This window comes from Ovis aries, chromosome 4 (genome assembly GCF_016772045.2).
Source record: "Ovis aries strain OAR_USU_Benz2616 breed Rambouillet chromosome 4, ARS-UI_Ramb_v3.0, whole genome shotgun sequence".
Classification (NCBI taxonomy): Eukaryota; Metazoa; Chordata; class Mammalia; order Artiodactyla; family Bovidae; genus Ovis; species Ovis aries.
The window spans coordinates 96,849,031-96,874,083 of NC_056057.1; the positions used below are offsets into that span (position 1 = coordinate 96,849,031).

A 25,053-nucleotide genomic window follows, 5' to 3' on the forward strand; every position below is an offset into this window, starting at 1 on the left:
AGAAATGATGTGCTATGCATAATTAATAAAATAATTCAAATAGTATAGAATGCTATGAAATGAAAAGTATTTCTGCCAACATAGCTAACTAACCTAAGCTGCTGTTTCCTTTCCCCAAAATCATTCTTGAAAAAATAAAATGAGAGGCAGCTGGCCTCCATGAACTCTGAGACACAGGCAGCCTCTCCACTAAAATACCTTGAGTTAATTCTTGTTCCTTCACTATGGAAGCTGGCAGTAGTAGCCCATACCACTAGTTCCAGAATCCAGAGAACAACATTATGGCAATGCAGAAACCCTAGTGCAGTGAAGTACTGATAAAAACAGATGTGGACTGACCATCGGCTCTCAGTAATTCATTTCTTCCTCTGTGTACCTTCAAGTTCAGGGAGACTACCTTCTACTTCCTCCAAAGGGTTTCAACCTAGGAAATACTTGCATAGAGGTGTGGATGTATGTGATGTATCGATTCTCAGTTTCTATGCTTCAGTATCTATCCGATGACTCTTTCCCTCCAGTTTTTTTAAACTCATTGGTGCTGATGGTAGTTAAGGCCTGGCCTCTGGTGACCCCTAGTACATATCTTGATAGAATTGCTGATACCCGAGAAACATTATCTCACAGACCAATAAAGCTAAACATTTGAGGATTTCAGCTGTCCCTAAAGAAATTAGTAAGGTAACAGCATACATGATCTAAAGCAGGATTATTATAATAGATGAACCATGAATTTAAAACAACTGTGATCAGTATAAAGATATGAGGAAACACATATTTGTAAAATGAAATAAGATCATAAAAATAGAACCAAATGGAAATATTAGGTATGAAAAAATATTTGAGATGAAGAATACAACAAATATTATGAATAGAATGGATATGAATGAATTAATTAGTTGAAAGATTAGAACGACTACTCTTCCAGGAAGAAATAGGAAAGAAATAAAGATGAAGAGATGGAAAATAGAAAGAGCAGCACCCAGTGTTCATTGCAGCACTGTTTATAATAGCCAAGACATGGAAGCAACCTAAAGGTCCATCAGCACATGAATGGATAAAGAAGATTGGTACATATATATCCAATGAAATATTACTCCACCATTAAAAAGAATGAAGTAATGCCATTTACAGCAACATGGATGGACCCAGAGATTATCATACTGAATAAAGTAAATCAGAGAAAGATATATGATGTCATACATATGCAGAATCTTAAAAAAATGATACAAATTGCACTTATTTATGAAACAGAAACAGACTCACAGACTTAGAGAACCAATTTTTGGTTATCAGAGGGCCAGTGTCATGGGGGAGGGATAGATTAGAAGTTTGGGATTGACAGGTGTGCACTACTTTATATTCAAAATAGATAACCAACAGACCTACTAATTAGCACAGAGAATTCTCAGTAAATAGTAATAACCTAAATGGGAAAATAATTTGAAATGAGACACTCATATATATGGGAAAGGAAAAGATAAAGAGAAGAACTGTGCAAGTACCAACATCTTAACAGCAATTCCAGGAGAAGACAAAAATGAAATTTTAAGAAGATGAAATAATTGAAGAAATAAAGATAATTGAAGAGATAAGTTTCCTAGAATTCAAAGATAAAAGGCTTCAGATTGGTGAAAGGGTTTATAGTATGCTAAATGGGAAAAATAAGGGAGAACACGTACTTAAGACATATTTATTAAAGTAAAATTAGGAATGTTAAAGATGTAAAGCAAATTCTTAAAGATTTCAGAGAAAGAGTTGGTGGTCTGTAGGGAACAAGATAGCTAGGTATCATTTCAACAGCAAAGTGAATGGAAGAAAATAGTAAACTTTGAAAATACTCAAGGAAAATGTCTACGAACCAAGCAATTTATATCCTCCTAACTTTCATATGATGATAAAATATTATCAGATGTTTTTGCCTTAAAGTTTACCAAATGAAGACCCATATTGAAACCCATTTGAAAGCGAGACATGAGAAATCTAGAGGTGAGAGGTGGTAATCAAATTATCTTGAGGAAATTTATTATTGACTGAAGGAAAACATTAGGATCAAAATTCTAAGCATCCAAATATGACAGAGGGGGAAGGGGCACTATATAAATTCAAGTGTTGTGATTGGACTTACAGAGGAAAAAATGTTCTACATTATTAAAACTTTTTCATTCCAAAATGTCTTATACACAGTGCTTAAGACCAAATGGGCCTTCATTTCCTTTCAAGCTTCCTTTTCTTTTCCTGTGTCATATATCACATATATAGACTTCCCTGGTGGCTCAGATGGTAAAACATCTGCCTACAGTGTGGGAGACCTGGGTTCGATCCTGGGTCGGGAAGATCCCCTGGAGAAGGAAATGGCAACCCACTCCAGTATTCTTGCCTGGAGAATCCCATGGACACAGTCCACAGGGTCGCAAAGAATTGGCCACGACTGAGTGACTTCACTATCACTGAATCACTGCCACTGTTTCTTCTAACCCATGTCGTTCTTTTTGTTGGATTCATTTTTGTTTAGTTGGACTAGCTCCTCAAAGAATTTTTTCAGATGCAGTCATCAGTATAAACTTAAGTATATTTGCTGGTCCAAAAATTCCTTTGTTTTGCCCTCACTATTGGGATTGCTAGTTTAATAGGAAATAGAATTTTTAGTTCCATATCTTTATTTCCAAGAAAAATTTTGTTAATTGCTTAGTTATATTCTAGCATTCTTTATTACTGATAAAAGGTCTAATGTTAGTTTGATACTTATTCCTCTGTATATAATAACCTGCTTTTTCTCTCTGGAAGCTTTTAGAATTTTCTTTTAATCCCTGAATTTTTGAAATTTCACTGGGAGATGTGTGTATATGTGTGTGCTTAGTACCCCAGGCTCTTTCAAACAGAACACCCACTTACTTCTTTTGTTCAGGAAAGTTTTATTTCTTTTTTCTACATTATTTCATTTCTCCTTCTGGTGTACTTTTCAGAGAAATTTTGTACTTCCACGGGTTTATCCTCTGTGTCCCTTAACATTTTTCTATATCTTAATCATAATTTCTATATCTTTATGCTATACTAATAATTTGTCAGTTATATCTTGAAACGACTGACTTTGTTTTTACTATACACATTTTGTTTTCATTCTATTTGATTTTCTGTTATAGTTTTACTTTTTAAAGTCTTTTCATAATCTCTGCCTCTTTTTTGTGGAAGTTTATTTTTGTGTTATACATGTAATATTTTCTTTACTTTCTACAAGGATAATGAGTTTGTGTTTTTTCTTCAGAGTTCTGTTCCTTTCTGTGATTTATCTTTTCTTGTTGTTCTGTTTGTTCATCTAGGTCCCTCTCTTTACATTGCTGATTTTTTTTTCTTATATTTCTTATATTTTTCTTTCTTATATTTTTTCTTATATTTTTTTCTTATATATTCTTTCTTTTCATGTGATTCTTATCTAAACATCAAAATTCTTTAATAAAGGACTATATTAGTTAAAGAAGGTAGTTGACAGTGGTTTCCTGTGCATTGTATGTCTCTTTTTTTTTCAGTAGACATCTCACTTTAACCAGACTCTGACTGACAGTTTTGCAGCCTTTCTTACAGGATGCAAGCTTATATGCATGCAGGCTTTCTTACAGGATGCATAAACTGAGGATAGGAAGGCAGGCTGGGACATGCACATGGTTATCAAAGCACAGCTGCCTTGTTTCCTATCTTCACCTAGCGTCTGTGGTGAAGATTTGGAGTCACTAAAGCTCTGCTCTCATTCTTGCTCAGGCCCCTTTGTCCTTATTATAAGCTCCCCACAGGAGTCTTTCTCAGGGTCCACTCCTGCTTTTTGTATTTGATAATTTACTCAGAAATTTACCATCTTATATTGCTAGTGGGTTGGGCTCTCTTCCTTGGCTGTGATTTCTTTGTCAGTATAATCCCAACTGCTGTTTCTCAAGATACCTCAGAATTTCTTATCTGTTGGTACTTTCTTGACATTTCCAGTCCTGTTTTTTTGTTTTTCTTTTGGCTAGAATTCTGCCATTTCAAGTGGGATGCTGGGAAGGAAGAAAAATGTGGTTAAGGTTTAGCTTGCTATCTAAAACCAAAAGCCCCAACCTTTTGATTTAATAAGCAGCAGCTGTTGGTAGTAAAAATTCAACTCTAAAATGCCTACTAGGGCTAGACCATAATTTTTGGTTTCTGTATATATGTAACATTTAACATGTAATTTTCTTTAGTAAGAATTCATAAAATCTTTGCTTAAAATGAAAAGTAAGTTTTTTTCCCTTCTGTTTACAAAGGAGATAACAAATTCAGACTTCTTTTGAAGGTAGATATGAAAAACTTTATTTTTTTTTAATTGAATTACAATGCTGTGTTAGTTTCTGGTACAGCAAAATGATTCCATCATATCCTTTTCCATTATAGATTATTCAGGATACTGAATATAGTTCCCTGTGCCATAAGTAGGACCTTGTTGTTTATTTTGGATGTAGTGATTTGTATCTGCAAATCCCAAACTCCTAGTTTATCCCTTCCTACCCTTTCTCCTTTGGTAACCATAAGTTTGTTTTCTGTCTGTGAGTCTGGTCCTGTTCTCTGAATATGTTCATTTGTGTCATATTTTAGATTCCACATATAAGTGATGGTATTTGTCTTTTTCTAAAGACTTCACTTAGTATAACAATTGCTAGGTGCATCCGTGTTGCTGTTGTCATTGTTCAGTCACTAAGTCTTGTCCAGCTCTTTGCGACCCCGTGAACTGCAGCATGCCAGGCTTCCTTGTCCTTCACTATCTCCCAGAGTTTGCTCAAACTCATGTCTACTGAGTCGGTGATGCCATCCAACCATCTCAACCTCTGTCTCCCTCTTCTCCTGCCCTCAGTCTTTCCTGGCATCAGGGTCTTATCCAATGAGTCAGCTCTTCGCATCAGGGAGCCCAGAGTATTGGCACCTCAACTTCAACATCAATCCTTCAAATGAATATTCAGGGTTAATTTCCTTTAGGATTGACTAGTTTGATCTCCTTGTAGTCCAAGAGACTCTTCAGAGTCTTCTCCAGCATTAAAGTTCAAAAGCATCAATTCTTTGGTGCTCAGCCTTCTTTATGGTCCAACTCTCATATCTGTACATGACTACTAGAAAAACCATAACTTTGACTATATGGATTTTTGTTGATAAAGTGATGTCTCTGCTTTTTAATATTACTGTCTAGGTTTGTCATAGCTTTTCTTCCAAGGACCAAGCATCTTTGAATTTTGTTGCTGCAGTCACTGTCCGCAGTGACTTTGGAGCCCAAGAAAATGAAATCTGTCACTGTTAATTAACACTTTTCCCCCATCTGTTTGCCACAAAGTGTTGAGACTGGATGGTCATGATCTTAGTTTTTTGAATGTTTAAGTCAGCTTTTTCACTCTCCTTTTTCACCTTCATTTAGAAGTTCTTTAGTTCCTCTTTGCTTTCTGCCAGTAGGGTAGTATCATCTGCATATCTGAGGTTGTTGATACTTCTTCTGGCAGTCTTAATTCCAGCTCGTGATTCATCCAGCCCAGTCTTTTGCATGATGTACTCTGCGTATGAGTTAAATAAGCAGGGTGACAGTATACAGCTTTGACGTACTTCCTTTCTCAATTTTGAATCAGTCTGTTGTTCTGTGTCCAGTTCTAACTGTTGTTCCTTGTCCTGCATACAGTATTCTCAGGAGACAAATAAGGTGGTCTAGTATTTCTAACAGTGGAAACAGTGACAGACTTTATTTTTGACAGGCTCCAAAATCACTGCGGATGGTGACTGCAGTCATGAAATTAAAAGACACTTACTCCTTGGAAGAAAAGTTATGACCAACCTAGACAGCGTATTTAAAAGCAGAGACATTACTTTGCTGACAAAGGTCCGTCTAGTCAAAGCTATGGTTTTTCCAGTAGTCATGTATGGATTTGAGAGTTGGACTATAAAGAAAGCTGAGTGCCAAAGAATTGATGCTTTTGAACTGTGGTGTTGGAGAAGACTCTTGAGAGTCCCTTGGACTGCAAGGAGGACCAAGGAAAGGAAAGGAAATCAGTCCTGAATATACACTGGAAGGACTGATGTTGAAGCTGAAACTCCAATACTTTGGCTACCTGAGGCAAAGAGCTGACTCATTTGAAAAGACCCTGATGCTGGGAAAGATTGAAGGCAGGAGAAGGGGAGGACAGAGGATGAGATGGTTGAATGTCATCACTGACTTAATGGACATGAGTTTAAGTAAACCCTGGGTGTTGGTGATGGAAGGGAGGCCTGGTGTCCTGCAGTCCATGGGGTCGCAAAGAGTTGGACAGAACTAAGCGGCTGAACTGAACTGAGTATTCCTATCTCTTTAAGGATTTTCCACTCTTTTCCACTCTTTGATATGATCCACATAGTCAAGGGGTTTAGTGTAGTCAATGAGGCAGAAGTAGATGTTTTTCTGGAGCTCTCTTGCATTCTTTATGATCCACCTGATGTTGACAACTAGATCTCTGGTTCCTCTGCTTTTTCTAAATCCAGCCTGTACATCTGGAAGTTCTTGGTTCATGTTCTGCTGAAGCCTAGCTTGAAGGATTTTGAGCATAACCTTACTAGCATGTGAAATGATTGGAGTTGTCTGATAGTTTGAGCATTCTTTGGCATTGCCTTTCTTTGGGATTGGAATGAAGACTGACCTTTTCCAGTCCTGTGGCCACTGCTGTGTGTTCTAAATTTGCTGGCATATTGAGTGTGGCAGTTTAGCAGCATCATCTTTTAGAGTTAGAAATAGCTCAGCTGGAATTCCATCACCTCCACTAGCTTTGTTCATAGTGATGCTTCTTAAGGCCTGCTTGACTTCCCATTCCAGGATGTCTGGCTCTAGGTGAGTGATGACACCATCGTGATTATCTGGGTCATTAAGATCTTTTTTAGTATAGTTCTTCTGCGTATTCTTGCCACCTCTTCTTAAACTCTTCTGCTTCTGTTAGGTCCTTGCCGTTTCTGTCCTTTATTGTGCCCATCTGTCTATGAACAGTATGAAAAGGCAAAATCCATGTTGCTACAAATGGCATTATTTCATTCTTTTTGTGGCGGAGTCGTGTTTATATATATTTCTACACACATACACATACATCTTCTTTATCCTTTTACCTGTTAGTGGACATTTAGATCTCTTCCATGTCTTGGTTATTGAAAATATTGTTTCTATGAATACTGGGGTGGGTGTATCTCTTCAAATTAGAGGAAAAGCTTTATTTTTATTGGTTTCTTACTGAAATGTTCTTTGAATTGTTAGTGTCTGTAGAGTGGAATGGAAATAGGAATTAAACTTAAGTACAATTTGTAAAATTTAAGTGAAAGGCCATTAACATAGATGCATTCAGTGTAAGTTTGAATTAACCCTTAATTTTAGGAACCCTTTAGATATAAGTTTTCATTTTTAGTTTTTAGAGAAAAAATACTTTAATCTCTAGTTTTAGTTTATAACTAAATGATTTTAAAACATAGGGTTTTTTAAGTGCCACTAAAATTGTCTTTTGAAACCTGAATTATCTTTCCATATAAATAGCAGCATTTCAAATATTAATGTAAAATTTTGTCCTTGAGAAATTTGAGAGGATGTGTGAATTTTTCACTTATTACTAAAAGTTCCCAGTATGTATACCCAGATTTTTTTTTTTGATTTAGATTGTTCTTCTTTTCTTATAACTATAAAAGCAATATATATTGGATGTTTTCATATTATACAGTTAGAAAGTTAAAATGTCCTAACTTCCCCCTCTCCAGTAACTATTATTTTTATGTACTTTCATATTTTTTTCTATTCACATGTATGTAAATATTTTATATGTGAACATTTTTCTTGTCACCAGTATGCAATAAAAATTATATTTGTAAAGATCTGTAAACTTAAGAATTAGAAGAAATTCTGTCCTTGAGAGATTTTGCATTTGAATATTTTAGAGTAAAATATTTGAAAACCTCCAAAAATTTCAGTGAAACATTTTTACTGTTTTATTTTTCACAAGTTTCCATTCCAAGTCTCTCTTAAGCCAGTTCAGAGAGTTTTATATTTCTGTGCTGATGGAAATAAATGCTTGTTTATTGATACTTCCTTCCTGCTTTTGTTCATTCCACTCTATTGCACTCTATTGCATTCTTAACAGCCTCCTGATTGATCTCTGTGTCTCAGGATCCTCTCACTGTGCCTGTCTCTGCTGCGCACTCATTGTTGGTAGACATGTCAAATGATGCTGTGACCCAGTGGGCAAAAGGGGGTGGGAAATGACTCCTGATGGGTACAGGGTTTGTTTTTAGAGTGATGAAAATATTCTAAAATTAGATTATGATGATATTTTTACAGTGGATATTAAAAAAAAAAAAACCCAGCTATGTAAATAGGTGAATCACATGGTATTTGGTTAATATTCAGTAAAGTTGTTTAAAAAGCCAATAAAAGATTTAAATATATAAGTCTGATGCAAAAATCAGTGTTACGTAGAGTAAAAGGCATATTGTATGTGAAAGAGCAAAGAAATGGGAAGTATATGTTTTCTAATATGCTTTATAATCAAAGTAATTTTTAAAATTCTTATAATACACATTTGGTAAACATGGAAGTCTTGCCTCCCTAAGTATTGTAAACCAGCCCACTGCTTTTGTTTTTAAGAAGGAACACTTGTCATTTTTTTCATGTGTTACAAAGCTGCTTCTAGGTAAAAATGTGACAGTATGGACGAGGAAGCATGTAAAACTTGGTCTTACATCCCTCTGCATTCTTCCTTGCCTTGTGTAGCCCAGGACTCCTTTATTGTCCTCTTAGTGACTCCAGCCCTGTTTTAATATAATTCAAAATCTCTTTCCCACTCTACTGATTTCCATTCCACCCAGAAATTTCCATTTCCTCAGTCGGTCCTTATTTAAGGTAAGCAGTTTGCTGCATTCATTTATAAGTCATATATCTCTGATATTTGCATTTTAAAAGATTATAGAATAGAGATTAGCAGATGTTTGCTGTGAAGAACCAGCTGTAATTATTGCCATTGTAGCTACTCAACCTTGCTATTGTGGGGTGAAATCGGCCACAGACACAGTGTGAATGATTGACTGAGGCCTGATTTGAATCTAAGCAAATCAGATGGAGCCATAGTTTGTCAACCTATGCTATAGAATTCTAAATGGAATGAAGAAATTTAAGGGCAAAAAATTTAGGCAGTTATGTCCTCTGCTTCTACCATTAATGAAAATGATTTCATTTCTTTGCTGTTTTATCTTCCAAGATTATCTGAGGAACAGATCAGAACCAAGGTACTTTTGAAAGTTTACCAGGGTTTAATTAGAAAATACCAGGCTTTACATGACCGCTAAAAACGGTGTAGAATGAGAGTTGAGGTTATTATTAAGGTTAGGTTGGTGTATGTGTGCATTAAGATAAATGTATTTTTCTATGGATGCATGTGTTACATATGTGTGTGTGCATACAGTTTTTACTATATTTACTGTGGGGTACATTTGGATAGTCTCTAAAATATTCCTAACAAATTTATTGAATATGAATATAAAAGATAGATGAATTAAACTAGGAAAAAGTCAATATTGCATTATTTGACCCTACTAAAGTAGATAAAGACGAATGAGTATCGGTGTGGTTAGCATCTGCTTCTGTATTATTATGGATTGATTGAGATGTTTTACTTCAAGCTGATGTTTGTGTAGCTTTTCCAGCGTATGATACTTGTTCATGTATAAAAGAAATTTAATACTGTAACAATGACATTGTTTTTAGATCTGTGGCAAGTATGTTGTCAATCACAAAATTATATTTCTGCTACTGTGCAGATCACAATAAAGTGGAAAATTCTGAAAGAGATGGGAATACCAGATCACCTGACGTGCCTCTTGAGAAACTTGTATGCAGGTCAGGAAGCAACAGTTAGAACTGGACATGGAAAAACAGACTGGTTCCAAATAGGAAAAGGAGTACGTCAAGGCTGTATATTGTCACCCTGCTTATGTAACTTATATGCAGAGTACATCATGAGAAATGCTGGGCTGCAAGAAGCACAAGCTGGAATCAAGATTGCCAGGAGAAATATCAATAACCTCAGATATGCAGATGACACCACTCTTATGGCAGAAAGTGAAGAAAACTAAAAAGCCTTTTGATGAAAGTGAAAGAGGAGAGTGAAAAAGTTGGCCTAAAGCTCAACATTCAGAAAACGAAGATCATGGCATCCAGTCCCATCACTTCATGGGAAATAGGTGTTTTGGGGGGGCTCCCAAATCACTGCAGATGGTGACTGCAGCCATGAAATTAAAAGATGCTTACTCCTTGGAAGGAAAGTTATGACCAACCTAGTTAGCATATTGAAAAGCAGAGACATTACTTTGCCAACAAAGGTCCATCTAGTCAAGGCTATGGTTTTTCCAATGGTCATGTATGGATGTGAGAGTTGGACTGTGAAGAAAGCTGAGTGCTGAAGAATTGATGCTTTTGAACTGTGGTGTTGGAGAAGACTCTTTGAGAGTCCCTTGGACTGCAAGGAGATCCAACCAGTCCATTCTAAAGGAGATCAGCCCTGGGATTTCTTTGGAAGGAATGATGCTAAAGCTGAAACTCCAGTACTTTGGCCACCTTATGCGAAGAGTTGACTCACTGGAAAAGACTCTGATGCTGGGAGGGATTGGGGACAGGAGAAGAAGGGGACGACCGAGGATGAGATGGCTGGATGGAATCACTGACTCGATGGACGTGAGTCTGAGTGAAGTCCGGGAGTTGGTGATGGACAGGGAGGCCTGGCGTGCTGCAGTTCATGGGGTCGCAAAGAGTCAGACACGACTGAGCTACTGAACTGAACTGAATGTTTCCAAGTAACCATAGTGAGAAGATTTGCATTTGCCATATCAGTGTTTTGCAAATTACTGGGTAATGCAAAATGACCATCACTCATTTAATGGGTTTCTCAGGAAAATATTTTCTCATAAAATTGACTCTAAACGAAGATCATGGCATCCAATCCCATCACTCCATGGGAAATAGATGGAGAAACAGTAGAAACAGTGTCAGACTTTATTCTTTTCAGCTCCAAAATCACTGCAGATGGTGATTGCAGCCATGAAATTAAAAGACGCTTACTCCTTGGAAGAAAAGTTATGACCAACCTAGATGGCACAGTCAAAAGCAGAGACATTACTTTGCCGACTAAGGTCCGTCTAGTCAAGGCTATGGTTTTTCCAGTAGTCATGTATGGATGTGAGAGTTGGACTGTGAAGAAGGCTGAGCGCCAAAGAATTGATGCTTTTGAACTGTGGTGTTGGAGAAGACTCTTGAGAGTCCCTTGGACTGCAAGGAGATCCAACCAGTCCATTCTGAAACAGATCAGCCCTGGGATTTCTTTGGAAGGAATGATGCTAAAGCTGAAACTCCAATACTTTAGCCACCTCATGTGAAGCGTTGACTCATTTGAAAAGACTCTGATGCTGGGAGGGATTAGGGGCAGGAGAAGAAGGGGACGACAGAGGATGAGATGGCTGGATGGCATCACTGACCTGATGAACACGAGTCTGAGTGAAGTCCGGGAGTTGGTGATGGACAGGGAGGCCTGCCGTGCTGCGATTCATGGGGTCGCAAAGAGTTGGACACGACTGAGCGACTGAACTGACTGACTGAGGGAGTCCAAACCACTCTGGAAAACAAAATGGCATATTTTACCCCCAAATATGTATTTTTCTTGGAAACTTTGTCATTTCATTATATGTCTTGAACAGGTATTTTAGATGACTTTGACTTTATTAAACAAACCTGTGTGTCAAATTTTTGTTTTTCTTAGTCAAGATTGAAATATTTTGTCTCTGCTATTAAATTAGAACCAGTCAAGAGAATAAATCAGTTAAATAAAGCATTGCCCCTTCCCTCAATAAAAATAATTATATTGCACACTTGTTCTACCTCTTTTCTCCTTCTGACTCCATCCTGATAGTTATCATTCATTTATTTCAGCAAATAGTTGAGTAACTGTTACATGCCTGGCAGTTGTTTTAGGTACTGGGAACAAAACAGTGATCCAAACAACCTTTGCCCTTATAGAGCTTATGTTTTAGAGTGAGGAGAGGGCAATAAACACTTGATTGTTGTTTAATATAAAAGTTATATCATATGTTAGAAGATAAGTGCTGAAGTAGTACTAACCTGTTACCTAATATTAACACTGTCCTCTTATTTTCTCTTTCAATTTATAGTTCCAATGACAGGATTCACACAGAGAGCAACTATTGATCCAGAGCTGAATGAAATACATGTCTTATCTGGACTCAGCAAAGACAAGGAAAAGAGGGAAGAGAATGTCAGAAATTCATTCTGGATTTATGATATTGTAAGAAATAGTTGGTAAGTAGCTCTTGTCTGTGTTGAAATCCCTGTGTAACATTTCTTTGAGGTTGAGGTTGAGGTTGTTGGTTTATTCAGAAGAAGAGGGAGGTAGAAGGCTTACCTAGTTTGCGATGTCATGTATTTTAATATCAGTATTAGGGATTGGAAGAGTCAGTATTGGTGCCCATGTTTACAATGATGTCCAGCAATGGATTTTACCTCTGAATTTTTCAGTTAGTAGATATCTCCTGGTTGAGCATCAGGAGAATTATATTTTAGTCTAGCTTTTGCTACCATGTAGATGAGTAAACTTGAGAACAATGTATTTTTAATGTTCCCAGGCCTTTTTTAGTTTTTATGAAGTGAAGCAGTTTGACTAGAGCAAGATTGAGAGAAGGGGTGTATTATTATTTAGCATATTCAAACCTAGGACCCTTTTGTCACAGAGCACCTCACAGAACTGCTATACGTTTTTCTTTGAAAAACACTGACCTAGAGGACCCAGCTCTAATGTTCTGTAGTACTACCTAAGTGAATATTCTCCAGAACAGAGGAACTTCTGAGAACTTCCATTCAGTAATGGAAGGTGATGCTCGGCAACTAAGGGATTTGTTATCTTCTAAATAGGACATTTATTTATAGTAAGAATGAAAGCAATCTGTTGTGAGTTTTTATTTTATAATAGATAAATATGATATCATCTCTTTCAACCTTTGGTTTAAGCCTTCATATATGCTGATCCTATTTCATAACACAAAGTAGGTTGTTCTTAAATGAGATTTTGATGGACATTAAAGAACTTCAGAACTCAGTTCTAACAAATTCGGATTATTTTATATGAGAGTGACCAGAACTTTAAGATTTGATGTGAACAAATTTATAATCTTTTGTTGGTAATTAGACATTGCATTAATTTGCTTGCTACAATTATATTAACCTTATGTGTACTGCTAATTTTCTAGGATAGAATGCCTTAAAAGCAATGTCTTGCAGGTCTTGTGTCTATAAGAATGATCAAGCTGCAAAGGATAATCCAAGTAAAAGTCTTCAGGAGGAAGAACCATGTCCAAGATTTGCCCATCAGCTTGTATATGATGAATTACACAAGGTATCCTAACTACATTGACCGGTAAACTTTCTATGATGTACAATCAGAAAGAATCTCAAAATAACTGTTTCTGATTATTTTCAGTAGATCTGAATAAAAATAACCAACATTTACTAGAATATGTAGCACAGATATCACTTCTCCCTGAAATTCCTTAAAAGAATAAACATTTTTGCATAATCCATAGTTCCTGACACATTTCTTATGAAAATGTGGCTATTGCTTCTTAGCTGCATAGATCTGATATATAGCATGGCCTATTGTTTCTATAATATGAATATTCAAGTAGAAGATACACAGTTTTCAGCACTTGTATACCTTTTTCCATGATATGAAAAGATATATATAACTTCCTGATTTTAGATTTTCCCATTGTGTAAGAAATCTTTATTTTCCCTATGATTGACATATCTATTCCATCAGCCTTGTGAAAATAGTTCTGAATTCTGAAGTTTTCGTGTCACTAAGTGTTTAGTGTGGTTTCTTTAGGTATTTCTCCCTTAAACTTTACATATAGTTTAATGATTGGGCTCAGATTATATAGTAAATTCCTGACAGAACCGTATTCTCTCTGTTAAATTCTCAATCATTTGAGATCTTTAGGTAAATGATACCATTCAAATAACTAAAACCCCTTTCTCTGAGAGTCTCCCAAAGTGAAGGTTAAATGAATTCCCATCTATAGGATAGAAATAATATCTCTGTTGTATAACACTGCTGATTATAAATGTTTCAAAATATCAAAAAATGCTTTACCACTTTGAATACAGAATATTACTAAACCTTTAATAGTGTTATTATGCCATTATTGCATTCCTTTCACATTTCTTGTGTGGTATTGTCAGGGGAGCGTGTAATTTCCTCATTCTGTCTTGCCACAGCAAAAATTGAAGTGGCAGACCAGTGTTACAGCTTGGTTACAGCTCAGTTTAAGCAGTGGACTAGTGCTACAGCTCAGTTACAGCTCAGTTTTATTTGGCAAGCAAGGGAAAATGCATCCTCTAGGAGTGATGGTGGGCCACCCCAAAAGAAGCGTTGGGCTCAATTTTGACTCCTCTTTTTATATGACTTTTCTCCTCCCCCTGAGCCTGCCCTGTGTAAATTGGGCTAGCCAGGAGGGCTGTTTGCTTCACCTGAGGTTCTCACTCCAGTCCTTAGAACTTCCTTTGTTCTGTTTTTGTGGGCTTTTTCGTTTCTTTGTCTTTTAGCCACTGCTATATTGGACTCCTGTTTCCTATTCTAACTATCTAACAGTATTAATTATATGATAGAATAATATTTTAAAAGTTATTTCACAAATCATACATCTCATTTAATATTCAACATTAGGGCTAATATTCAGTTATATTCATATTGAAACATAGTCAACAAAAGTTAAGATGCTAAAAATTTTTAAACTTCTAGCTATTTTTGACCTTCAGTAATTCAACTTGTGTGTCAGTTTTTTTAAAAGATGATTTTTTATTATGATCAACACTTGATTAACTTGATAATCCCCATTATTTGTTGCCTAAGCAAACTGTATCTTAGAATAGCTTCTTACTACCATTGCTCTATTTTTCTGTCTTTCATTTTCAGTGTAACTGTGGTAATACAGCTTATTTTAACATGAAATGTCATTTAAGGAAGTAATTACAGTACTTTAAAGTAAAATGAAAACTTGAGAAAAATCAGAGGAAGCCTTTGGTAGACATGCAGGAATGTTTTAGTTTTTTTGTATGAGTAAAGCTAAACAAGTTACATGTTATACACTACTACCAAAATGAAGAAATTTTACTACGACTTTACTGAGTATGCATGCATTTTTAAAATATCTGATTTGCTTTATTTATTATAGGTTCATTATTTATTTGGTGGGAATCCAGGAAAATCATGCTCCCCAAAGATGAGATTAGATGACTTCTGGTCACTGAAATTGTGTAGGCCTTCAAAAGATTACTTACTGCGGCATTGCAAGTACCTCATAAGAAAACACAGGTATAAAAATAATTCACTAAAAACTTTCATTTAGCATAATCAGCTATTGTTGATATTACCTAAGCTTTGGAGATGTGACTTTATCTTTGGAAATTTAGTGACACGACAGTGTAAATATTGTGAAGATCGTGACTTTTGTAAATGCCCTGTTACTCTCCTTATTTTTTTCTTTCTTTTTTAAAGAAAGGTACAAAGTGAAGATAGATCTTAATGCTAAAAGTTATTAAAGATAAGCAAGGATATATTGCAGCTGTCAAAATAATGGAAAAAGTTTCTATGAACATGATGAACTTACCTTCAAGTAACTCAAGGCCTAACCCACTACAAATAATATCATTTCTAGAATTATTGGCATTTGACTGACCTATTGTTGATTCTCTTAACAGTAAATATGATGATATAGTTGACTAAATACTCTCTTTATACTTTGATGTTTCAGAATACAATTTAAAATATTATAGTTTTGCATCATTACTTTTGCAATATAATTTCAAAATCATGTAATCAAACATTTTCATATATATCTCCTCAGTCTTGTTTGTTTTTTAGCCTTAGCAAATGATAAGCTACTGAAAAATGTAGAAAAATACATCTGTTCCCTTGGTTGCTAATAGTGTTAGATTGTAATTAAAATTTACAGTTTGGGGGGAGAGACAGCTTTTAATGATGATAATAGGTACCATAGATTGCCGGGAGAAATATCAATAACCTCAGATATGCAGATGACACCACCTTTATGGCAGAAAGTGAAGAGGAACTAAAAGCCTCTTGATGAAAGTGAAAGAGGAGAGTGAAAAACTTGGCTTAAAGCTCAACATTCAGAAAATGAAGATCATGGCATCTGGTCCCATCACTTCATGGGAAATAGATGGGGAAACAGTGTCAGACTTCATTTTTTGGGGGCTCCAAAATCACTGCAGATGGTGATTGCAGCCATGAAATTAAAAGACGCTTACTCCTTGGAAGGAAAGTTATGACCAACCTAGATAGCATATTGAAAAGCAGAGACATTACTTTGCCAACAAAGGTCTGTCTAGTCAAGGCTATGGTTTTTCCTGTGGTCATGTATGGATGTGAGAGTTGGACTGTGAAGAAAGCTGAGCGCCAAAGAATTGATACTTTTGAACTGTGGTGTTAGCGAAGACTCTTTGAGAGTCCCTTGGACTGCAAGGAGATCCAACCAGTCCATTCTAAAGGAGATCAGCCCTGGGATTTCTTTGGAGGAAATGATGCTGAAGCTGAAACTCTAATACTTTGGCCACCTCATGCAAAGAGTTGACTCATTGGAAAAGACTCTGATGCTGGGAGGGATTGGGGGCAGGAGGAGAAGGGGACGACAGAGGATGAGATGGCTGGATGGCATCACTGACTCGATGGACTGAGTGATGGATGGAGTCTGAGTGAACTCTGGGAGTTGGTGATGGACAGGGAGGCCTTCGTGCTGTGATTCATGGGGTCGTAAAGAGTCAGACACGACTGAGTGACTGAACTGAACTGAACTGATGAATAATTTTTGTATGCTAAAGCCTGCATGTTATTTGCACAATAAGTCAGTGGAGAAGTTACTGTTACAGTTACTCTTTTTGTAAAAGAGGAAATGGAGCCATTTTTAAGTGGATTGTGTAACTCATCTAAGGTCATTCAGCTGTGACAGCAGGATTTGATCCTGAGTATTCTGACTCCAGAGTTTTTACCACTTCACCACCACCGCCGCTTCCACTTCATACACATATGTATATACACAGACATGCATACTTATGTGTATTTATATGTTTATTATATAATTATGTATTATATTTTATTAATATATAGAATAAAATTAAAACCTCTGTGTAGGTATAAAATAGATTTTTATTTCTTTATCATATCATGTTTACCTGTTATTTCTTACTCTGCTTTCACAAGTTGTGCTTAAGAAACAAATTGATGAGAGATATGAGGTGCTTCTGTTGCTTTGTCATTACTATGAATTAAGTATTTCCTATAGAATCTGTAGGAGAAAGGGGCTGAACTATCACATTGGATGGATAGCAACATTCTGTCTTATTAGCAACATTTAAGCTTAAAGTACCTTCCAGTCTAGTTCCAGTTCAGTCACTCAGTTGTGTCCGACTCTTTACTACTGCATGAATTGCAGCACGCCAGGCCTCCCTGTCCATCACCAAGTGCCAGAGTTTACTCAGACTCCCATCCATCGAGTTGGTGATGCCATCCAGCCATCTCATCCTCTTGTCATCCCCTTCTCCTCCTGCCCTCAATCCCTCCCAGCATCAGGGTCTTTTCCAAAGAGTCAGCTCTTTGCATGAGGTGGCCGAAGTATTAGAGTTTCAGCTTTAGCATCAGTCCTTCCAAAAAACACCCAGGACTGATCTCCTTTAGAATGGACTGGTTGGATCACTTTGCAGTCCAAGGGACTCTCAAAGAGTCTTCTCCAACACCACAGTTCAAAAGTATCAATTCTTTGGCGCTCAGCTTTCTTCACAGTCCAACTCTCACATCTATACATGACCACTGGAAAAACCATAGCCTTGACTAGACGGACCTTTGTTGGCAAAGTAATGTCTCTGCTTTTCAATATGGATAGGTTGGTCATAACTTTCCTTCAGCTAATGTTATTTTGCATTGCTAAAATTTTGTTCCTTTGTATTTTACTTAATGTTAAACTTTGTTTTTAAAGGGATAAGACAGGTTTGGGAAAATCATAGTCGGTTTTTTGTTTTTTTCCTTCCCTACATCAGATACAACAACTATAGTTAGAATGTTGAGTTTGGTTTTTGAAAAAAATTTCCTGACCAAAAGCCCACTAGAGATTTAAAAGAGCTGTTTAGTACTATAAGAAAAGAATTGGAATTTACTTGTAAATACTTCCCCTCTGGCCTTTAATTAGAAAAGTAATACATGGTTAAAAAAGGATAAAAAAGTCCTCTCTCTCCACTGCAGTTGAATCATCCCTCATCCCACCATTCAGAAGTAATATTTTGGTTATGTATCCCATGAACTGTAGGTGCACAAAGAAATTTTTGTTGCTTTAACTAAAAAAGAGGAATCATCTTGCTTTGAATCTGATTTCTTTTAATAAGTGATGTATTATAAACGTCTTATTCCTTACATTAGTAAATATAATGGCTACATAGTGTTCTACTCTGTGTAATTTACATAACTAGTCTCCTTTTGTAGAATATTTAGATTATTTCTAACTTACTTGCAGTTATAAATAACAGAAATAACAGTGTGGTTAATGTTATCATGTAAGTCTGTGTGCTCCTCTGTGGCTTCTCTGGTGGCTCAGATGGTCAGGAATCAACCTGCAATCCAGGAGGCCTGGGTTCGATCCCTGGATCGGGAAGATCCTCTGGAGAAGGAAGTGGCAACACACTCCAGTATTCTTGTCTGGAGAATCTCATGGGCAGAGGTGTCTGGCAGGCTACATTATTTTTGATCTTTGGCAGTTTTTCTCCTTTAAAAATCTATCAGTGGGCAGGCAAAATGACAATTTATGGGAATCTGAAATACTATGAAATATTATGGCATCTTTTAAGTTTTAGATACAAAGCATCATTGTTAGTGACTTGTGCTAGTAAATGCACAAAGTGAGGCATGAAAGTGAATAAGGAAAATAATAATCAGTAACAAATTATTTAAATTTGTAATTATATGATGAAAGACTAGCAAATCTTGTGAGTGTGATTCATGAAATAAAGTGACTGAAGTTGAAAGACAGTTTTGTGTGATTGAGCAAATAATAAGCCTTTGAAATTTGTTACTATTTAGTTAAAATATAAATTTTAGTTAAAATACAAATTTGGAGGGAGACAAATTTGTGTTGACTGCCAAGAATGTGTCTTTGTTCTTAATGGTGCCACATGATACAGAAAATAAAGTGCCACTCTTCTGTAACATTCAAGTTTCCAAATATATGATTGGGGGATAGAAAGGGGCAAAAGAAAACCGTTATTGATAGGATTAGTCCCTTGTTCCTTTAGGTAGAGGGCACAGTTATTGGCTGAAATATAATTCTAGATGGCAGACATAAGTCCAGTAATAAGTTTTAGCAGGCTAACCAAAAAAGCTTAGGAAAAACACAACTTCCAGGAAAATGGATGCTTTTGCTGGATTTATTTAATAGAACCATAGATATGTGGTGATTAAGTTATCAGATTACAAAGGATAAAGACATACTTAGAGTATCTCACTGGAAAAGAAAGAGTATATCCAGAGAATTAAAGTACTTTCTTAGCACTTGAACATTGAGGCCTAATGAAGAATTGTTTAAGATACTGAGACAATTCTGATTAGCTAGAAGCTACTGAAGTAACTTTCCTTGTAATTGAGCCTTTCTCTTTCTGCTTCTCTCTGTCTGGTTTTCTTGTTCTACTTCCTGACTCTGTCTTCCCTTACGGCTTTGGTAGGTAGCTAGGTAGGAAGGGAGAGGATAGAAGGGAAAGGATCTATCATTTCATGTCTTCTACCTGTTGCCTTCTGTGGTTTGTGTTTTTGTGTTCTTGTGTATCTCTCATTCAGTTTCTCTAAGACCTTATCTTAGAGAAAGTTCCCTGGAGAGTGTATCCTGGAAAGAATTTTGCCAGACCACTTTATAAATGGCTCAGCAAGCTCAAGATGACTGCTTTTGGTTCAGGTGCCAAAACTAATTCATTGTGGACAGGATGGTAGTGTAACATGACTAAAACTCGCATCTGAGGGTTGTAAGGCTGGTGACAATCAGGGTATTATCTGATACAGGAAAACTGTAATATTTTGCCTGTCTTTGCCCCTCCTTGCAGGTACCCTTTCACTGAGGTTAGTTCTAAACACAGGAAATTGTTGATGCTGTCAGCTGAACATGGTCATGAAAGGCTCCTTACTATTTTCCTTTTCCAAATGAAATTTAATGTCTTTTTTTTCCTTTTGTATAATACTTTGAAAAGCATACCAATTTTTTGGAAATAAATCCATATATAATTCTGTTACAAAAGGAATTACCATTATTTAAATATATAGTTGAAGCAGACTTTTAATTTAGGAGAGCTCATTGTTTCCTTTCTGCTTTGGAATCAGAGAAACTTGAGTTTAATTCTGTTTCTGCTGCTTACTAGGTTTTAGCATGGCCAAATTCATTTACTGGGCAACAGTTCTTCATCTCTTTTGCTTTTTAAATGATCATCAACTTGTCATAGAGGTTATGTGAGGATAAATGAAATGATATATATAAGATGCTTGATATAGTATCTAGCACAAACAATTGATAAATGGTTAGTACAGTTGTTTTTGTTATTGTTATTACTGACTGAGATGTGAAAGTAGTCTCATTAAAAAATAATTAATCATTAAAAGAAACTATAGTCATTTTGGTTTCTGAAGTATCTGTTAAACACCTCCAGTGGAAAGTATGTGACGCAAATCTAGGAAAGTATTTTTATTTTATCCCTACTTACGTTTTTATGAAACACACTTGACTGTTCTGTAGTTCTGTTATAAAAAATATTTGATACATCCACTGTGTTAGAAGTTGACTTAATCTTAGCTTATAGTTTTAAGAAGAGGGTAGTGAATGAGTGAAGTTGCTCAGTTGTGTCTGACTCTTTGCAACCCCATGGAACGTAACCTACCAGGCTCCTCCGTCCATGGGATTTTCCAGGCAAGAATACTGGAGTGGGTTGCCGTTTCCTTCTCCAGAAGATCTTCCCGACCCAGGGATTGAACCCGGGTCTCCCACGTTGTAGGCAGGCACTTTACTGTCTGAGCCACCAGGGAAGTCCCTAAGAGTAGGGTAGGATATGTTCTTATCTAGTCTCTAGCACCACAGCCTGGCATTACCATTGTTTCCAGAGGCTCCACATGTACACTGTTTATATAAGTGGCAGTATTCTTACTTCTGGATTCTTAAACACAGATTTTTTGTATATCCACAATATCTCCTCAGATACAGAGTATTTCACTCCAGATTTGAAAGACATTTCTGATGCTTTTTCATAACTCTAAAGCAATTACTATTCTTGTTTGCATTTTCTAGGTTTGAAGAAAAGGCCCAAATGGATCCCCTTAGTGCTCTGAAATATTTACAAAATGATCTTTATATAACTGTGGATCATTCAGACCCAGAAGAGACTAAAGAGGTAAAGGTGATAATAAACTTCAGAAATTGAACGTTTTAAAAAAAGTTTCTAACTTACATTTGTTGACTTTTTGTTCTTGAGTGTTTAAAGGGAAGTAAGGAATATATGATAACACTAAATATTTTTAAAATGGTATGGAGCAGATGAAATAGAAATTGAATAGACATATTTCTATTTAATAATGTAAGATTCAAGTCAGAAACCTGTGATCCATTCAGAAAAGAATTCCAGGTATGAAGTTGTAACTTATACATTAGTGTTTGTATTGGGAAGGAAATAGAAAATTTTACTTCTACCATAGTTCCATGCTTCTTTTACTTAAGGGTTATGTAACGTTCAGTATAAACTTTTTCTATCGGTACTCCAAAATCCCTTAAAAGAAGAAGGAAAACTCTCCTTTAATATAAGAAGAGAGTGAAGAGAGGTTGGTAGGAATAACATCTTTGCTGGCTTGATACTTAGTTATATGAATGTTGTAGCACTACAGTTTTACTATAGGCCTCAAGCTTTGTTCATCAGTAGCCCTTAAGCTTGAGAAATTAGTAACAGATCATTACTTTTCGGTTTTCTCTTTTGATACATAACGTGGGACGGAAGCAGCTGTTTGTAAGAATATTCTTAGGGTGTATCTGCTTATCCCTATTATGTGAATACACCTGCTGTGAGTTTCATGGTCTTACTAACGTTTCTTCCTGCTAACTTCTAAGACTCCTTTTGTCACTTCTTCCTTTCACCAGCTATTCTTGTTCATGCTTCATTCAACAGCATCTGAACTGCAGTCCATTTACCTTCATTCTCAGAATTGGTGACCATATGTGGTTCCCTTCCTTCATCTGTTTCCCTGTTAGCTGTTGCAGTGCTTTGGCTTCATAATAGCAACATCACACAGTGTTTTTCTCTGTTCAGCATTGACACAGATTTCAGATTTAATGTCGAATGACTTTCAGGCACCAGGTTCATTGTACTTTCAAGCAGAAGAGCCTGCATGTTCTTGGCACCAAAACAAATAAATATTCTTTCATAGTTGCCTACGATGAAAATAAGCCCCAGTTCTCTTACTCAGTATTGGTTACAGCCCTTCAGCAGGTGGAGGATCAGCAAAACACAATTTAAAACCCCCTGAAGAAAGATCATGGCATCTACTCCCAACAGTTCATGGCAAGTAGAAGGGGAAAAAGTGGAAGCAGTGACAGATTTTATTTTCTTGGGCTCCAAAGTCAGTGCAGACAGTGACTGCAGCCATGAAATTAAAAGCCGCTTGCTCCTTGGAAGGAAAGCTATGGCCAGCCTCGACAGGGTATTAAAAAGCAGAGACATCACTTTGCCAGCAAAGGTCCATATAGTCAAAGCTGTGGTTTTTTCCTAGTCACGTCCGGACATGAGAGTTGAACCATAAAGAAGGCTGAGTGCTGAAGAAGTGATACTTTTGAATTGTGGTGTTGGAGAAGACTTTTGAGAGTCCCTTAGACTGTACGGAGATCAAACCAGTCTATCCTAAGGGAAGTCAACCCGGAATATGCATTGGAAGGACTGATACTGAATCTGAAGCTCCAATAAGTTGACCACCTGATGTGAAGAGGCAACTTATTGGAAAATCCCCTAATGCTTGGAGAGATTGAAGGCAAAAGGAGAAGAGGGCAGCAGAGGATGAGATGGTTATGGACTCAGCGGACTTGAATTTGAGCAAACTCTGGGAGACAGTGGAGGACAGGGAAGCCTGGCGTGCTGCGTGAGGTCGCAAAGAGTCGGGCACAGATTAGCTATAACAATAATCATGATTTTGCCGAGTAGCAGAATATATTTAGATTAATCTGTTATGAATTATAGTAATAAGCTGAAGATAGTTGTGAAAAGTGCATTATTGTTCATTTTGTTAGACTTGTATGTTTGGGAGATAAATGGATTTTCTTGTGTTTTCACTATACTCTGTCTAAAATGGCTATAATCCGGGAACACTCATTTTTCTCTTATTTTTAAAAACCAAACCAAAACAAAATACTTCAAAGTAAATAATTTCAGCTGTGTGAGCTGCAAGTAGGCCAAAGAAAACAGACAGTTTGTTCTTAAAGCTAAGCTAATGGGAAAAACCAGGACAGGGAGGTATCTCAAGTTCAAATAGTCATATTAAAAATTTTGATGATGAGTTTCTATTTTCCTGAAGACTATCAAATTATGATTTTGTATGCCACAGACTTCCATTCTATTTCTTAAATAGAGTAGAAGTTAGGGAAAAGTGATGTTATTCTTTTTATTCATGTATGTGTCAGCATCAGAATCACTTTAGAAACTTTTTCAAAACAATACCCACACTCGAAGATTCTTCTCTGTCTACTCTTTTATAATGGAAAACTGAAAACACATCTAAAACATTGAGGATTGCTGATCTGTAAATTTATTATTTTGTTTAAAAATGTGTGGCCAGATTTTGTTTGGGGAAAGAAATCCCTTGGTGACAGCTCCAGTATGTATATGTACTTATAGTATTTGTTAGTGGGGCATGTAGATCTTCACTTTTCCTTGTAAGAAATCATTCCCCTTATTGAAAAAGGCCTATACTGCTGTTCATTTTCTGTAGTAGCTTGGTTTTGCTTTCTGTGTATGTTTTACAAAATGTTAAATGATTTTATCAGCAATTGGCTTCCCTGATAGTTCAGTTGGTAAAGAATACTCCTGCAGTGCAGGAGACCCCAGTTCGATTCCTGGGTTGGGAAGAGCCACTGGAGAAGGGATAGACTACCCACTCCAGTATTCTTGGGCTTCCCTTGTGGCTCAGCTGATGAAGAATCCACCTGCAATGCAGGAGACCTGGGTTCAATCCCTGGGTTGGGAAGACCCCCTGAAGAAAGGAAAGACTACCCACTCTGGTATTCTGGGCTAGAGAATTCCATAGACTGTATATTCCATGGGGTCGCTAAGAGTTGGACATGACTGAGTGACTTTCACTTTCAAAAATGGTTTTTAGATTTTTCTCCCCCTTTTTTGAATCATCATTGTGCCTGTTAGTGAGAAAATGCTGGTAGACTGTCAACTATGTACCCAGTAATGGTTCTTTGCTTTCTTCAGTCTCCAGAACGTGGATTCTAAATTGGTGATGAGATTATAATAAAGTTTATGAAAATTATATTTTTTTTTCTAGGAAAGGGCCAAGAAAAGGTTGCCTAAAACTGATTCTACCATTTTTTAGAGAGAGTTCTATAATAAAGAAGGAACGAGAAAAACAAGTTTTCAGGCAGTTTTGCACATTTTGTATTAATTATCTTCTACTGAGCTTCTGAAGTACTGATGTCATTTATTTAACAGATGTGTAGAGTCTCTACACTATGCCAGGCATACGAGAGACACCAGTGAACCAAACAAGATACTTGCCCAGGAGATACTTACAAGCTAGTGGGGAGGAGCAATAAACATATTAAATAAACAAATATAGTGCATTAGAATTTGATAAGGATTATAGGAAAGTTAAACAGAATTAAAAATATAAGGGGTAAGAATTGGACAGTTGTGGCTATTAAGTAGAGTAATCATAGTAG

At 36.5% G+C, this 25,053-nt stretch overlaps 1 protein-coding gene across 5 annotated transcripts in view; it reads left to right on the plus strand.

The window, feature by feature from the left end:
• The window catches only part of MKLN1 (muskelin 1), a 384,978-nt gene that overhangs the window by 337,599 nt on the left and 22,326 nt on the right, over nt 1–25,053 (plus strand). For 3 of the 5 annotated variants that reach the window (XM_004008073.5, XM_042249238.1, XM_004008072.5), the window contains 4 exons: nt 12,196–12,343; nt 13,319–13,433; nt 15,271–15,410; nt 21,421–21,523. In XM_004008073.5, coding sequence (XP_004008122.1) covers nt 12,196–12,343; nt 13,319–13,433; nt 15,271–15,410; nt 21,421–21,523 — 506 coding nt within the window. Of the gene's footprint in view, nt 1–12,195; nt 12,344–13,318; nt 13,434–15,270; nt 15,411–21,420; nt 21,524–22,889; nt 24,982–25,053 lie in introns of those variants that run through there. The other 2 variants (XM_060414837.1, XM_060414838.1) reach the window with 1 other exon arrangement.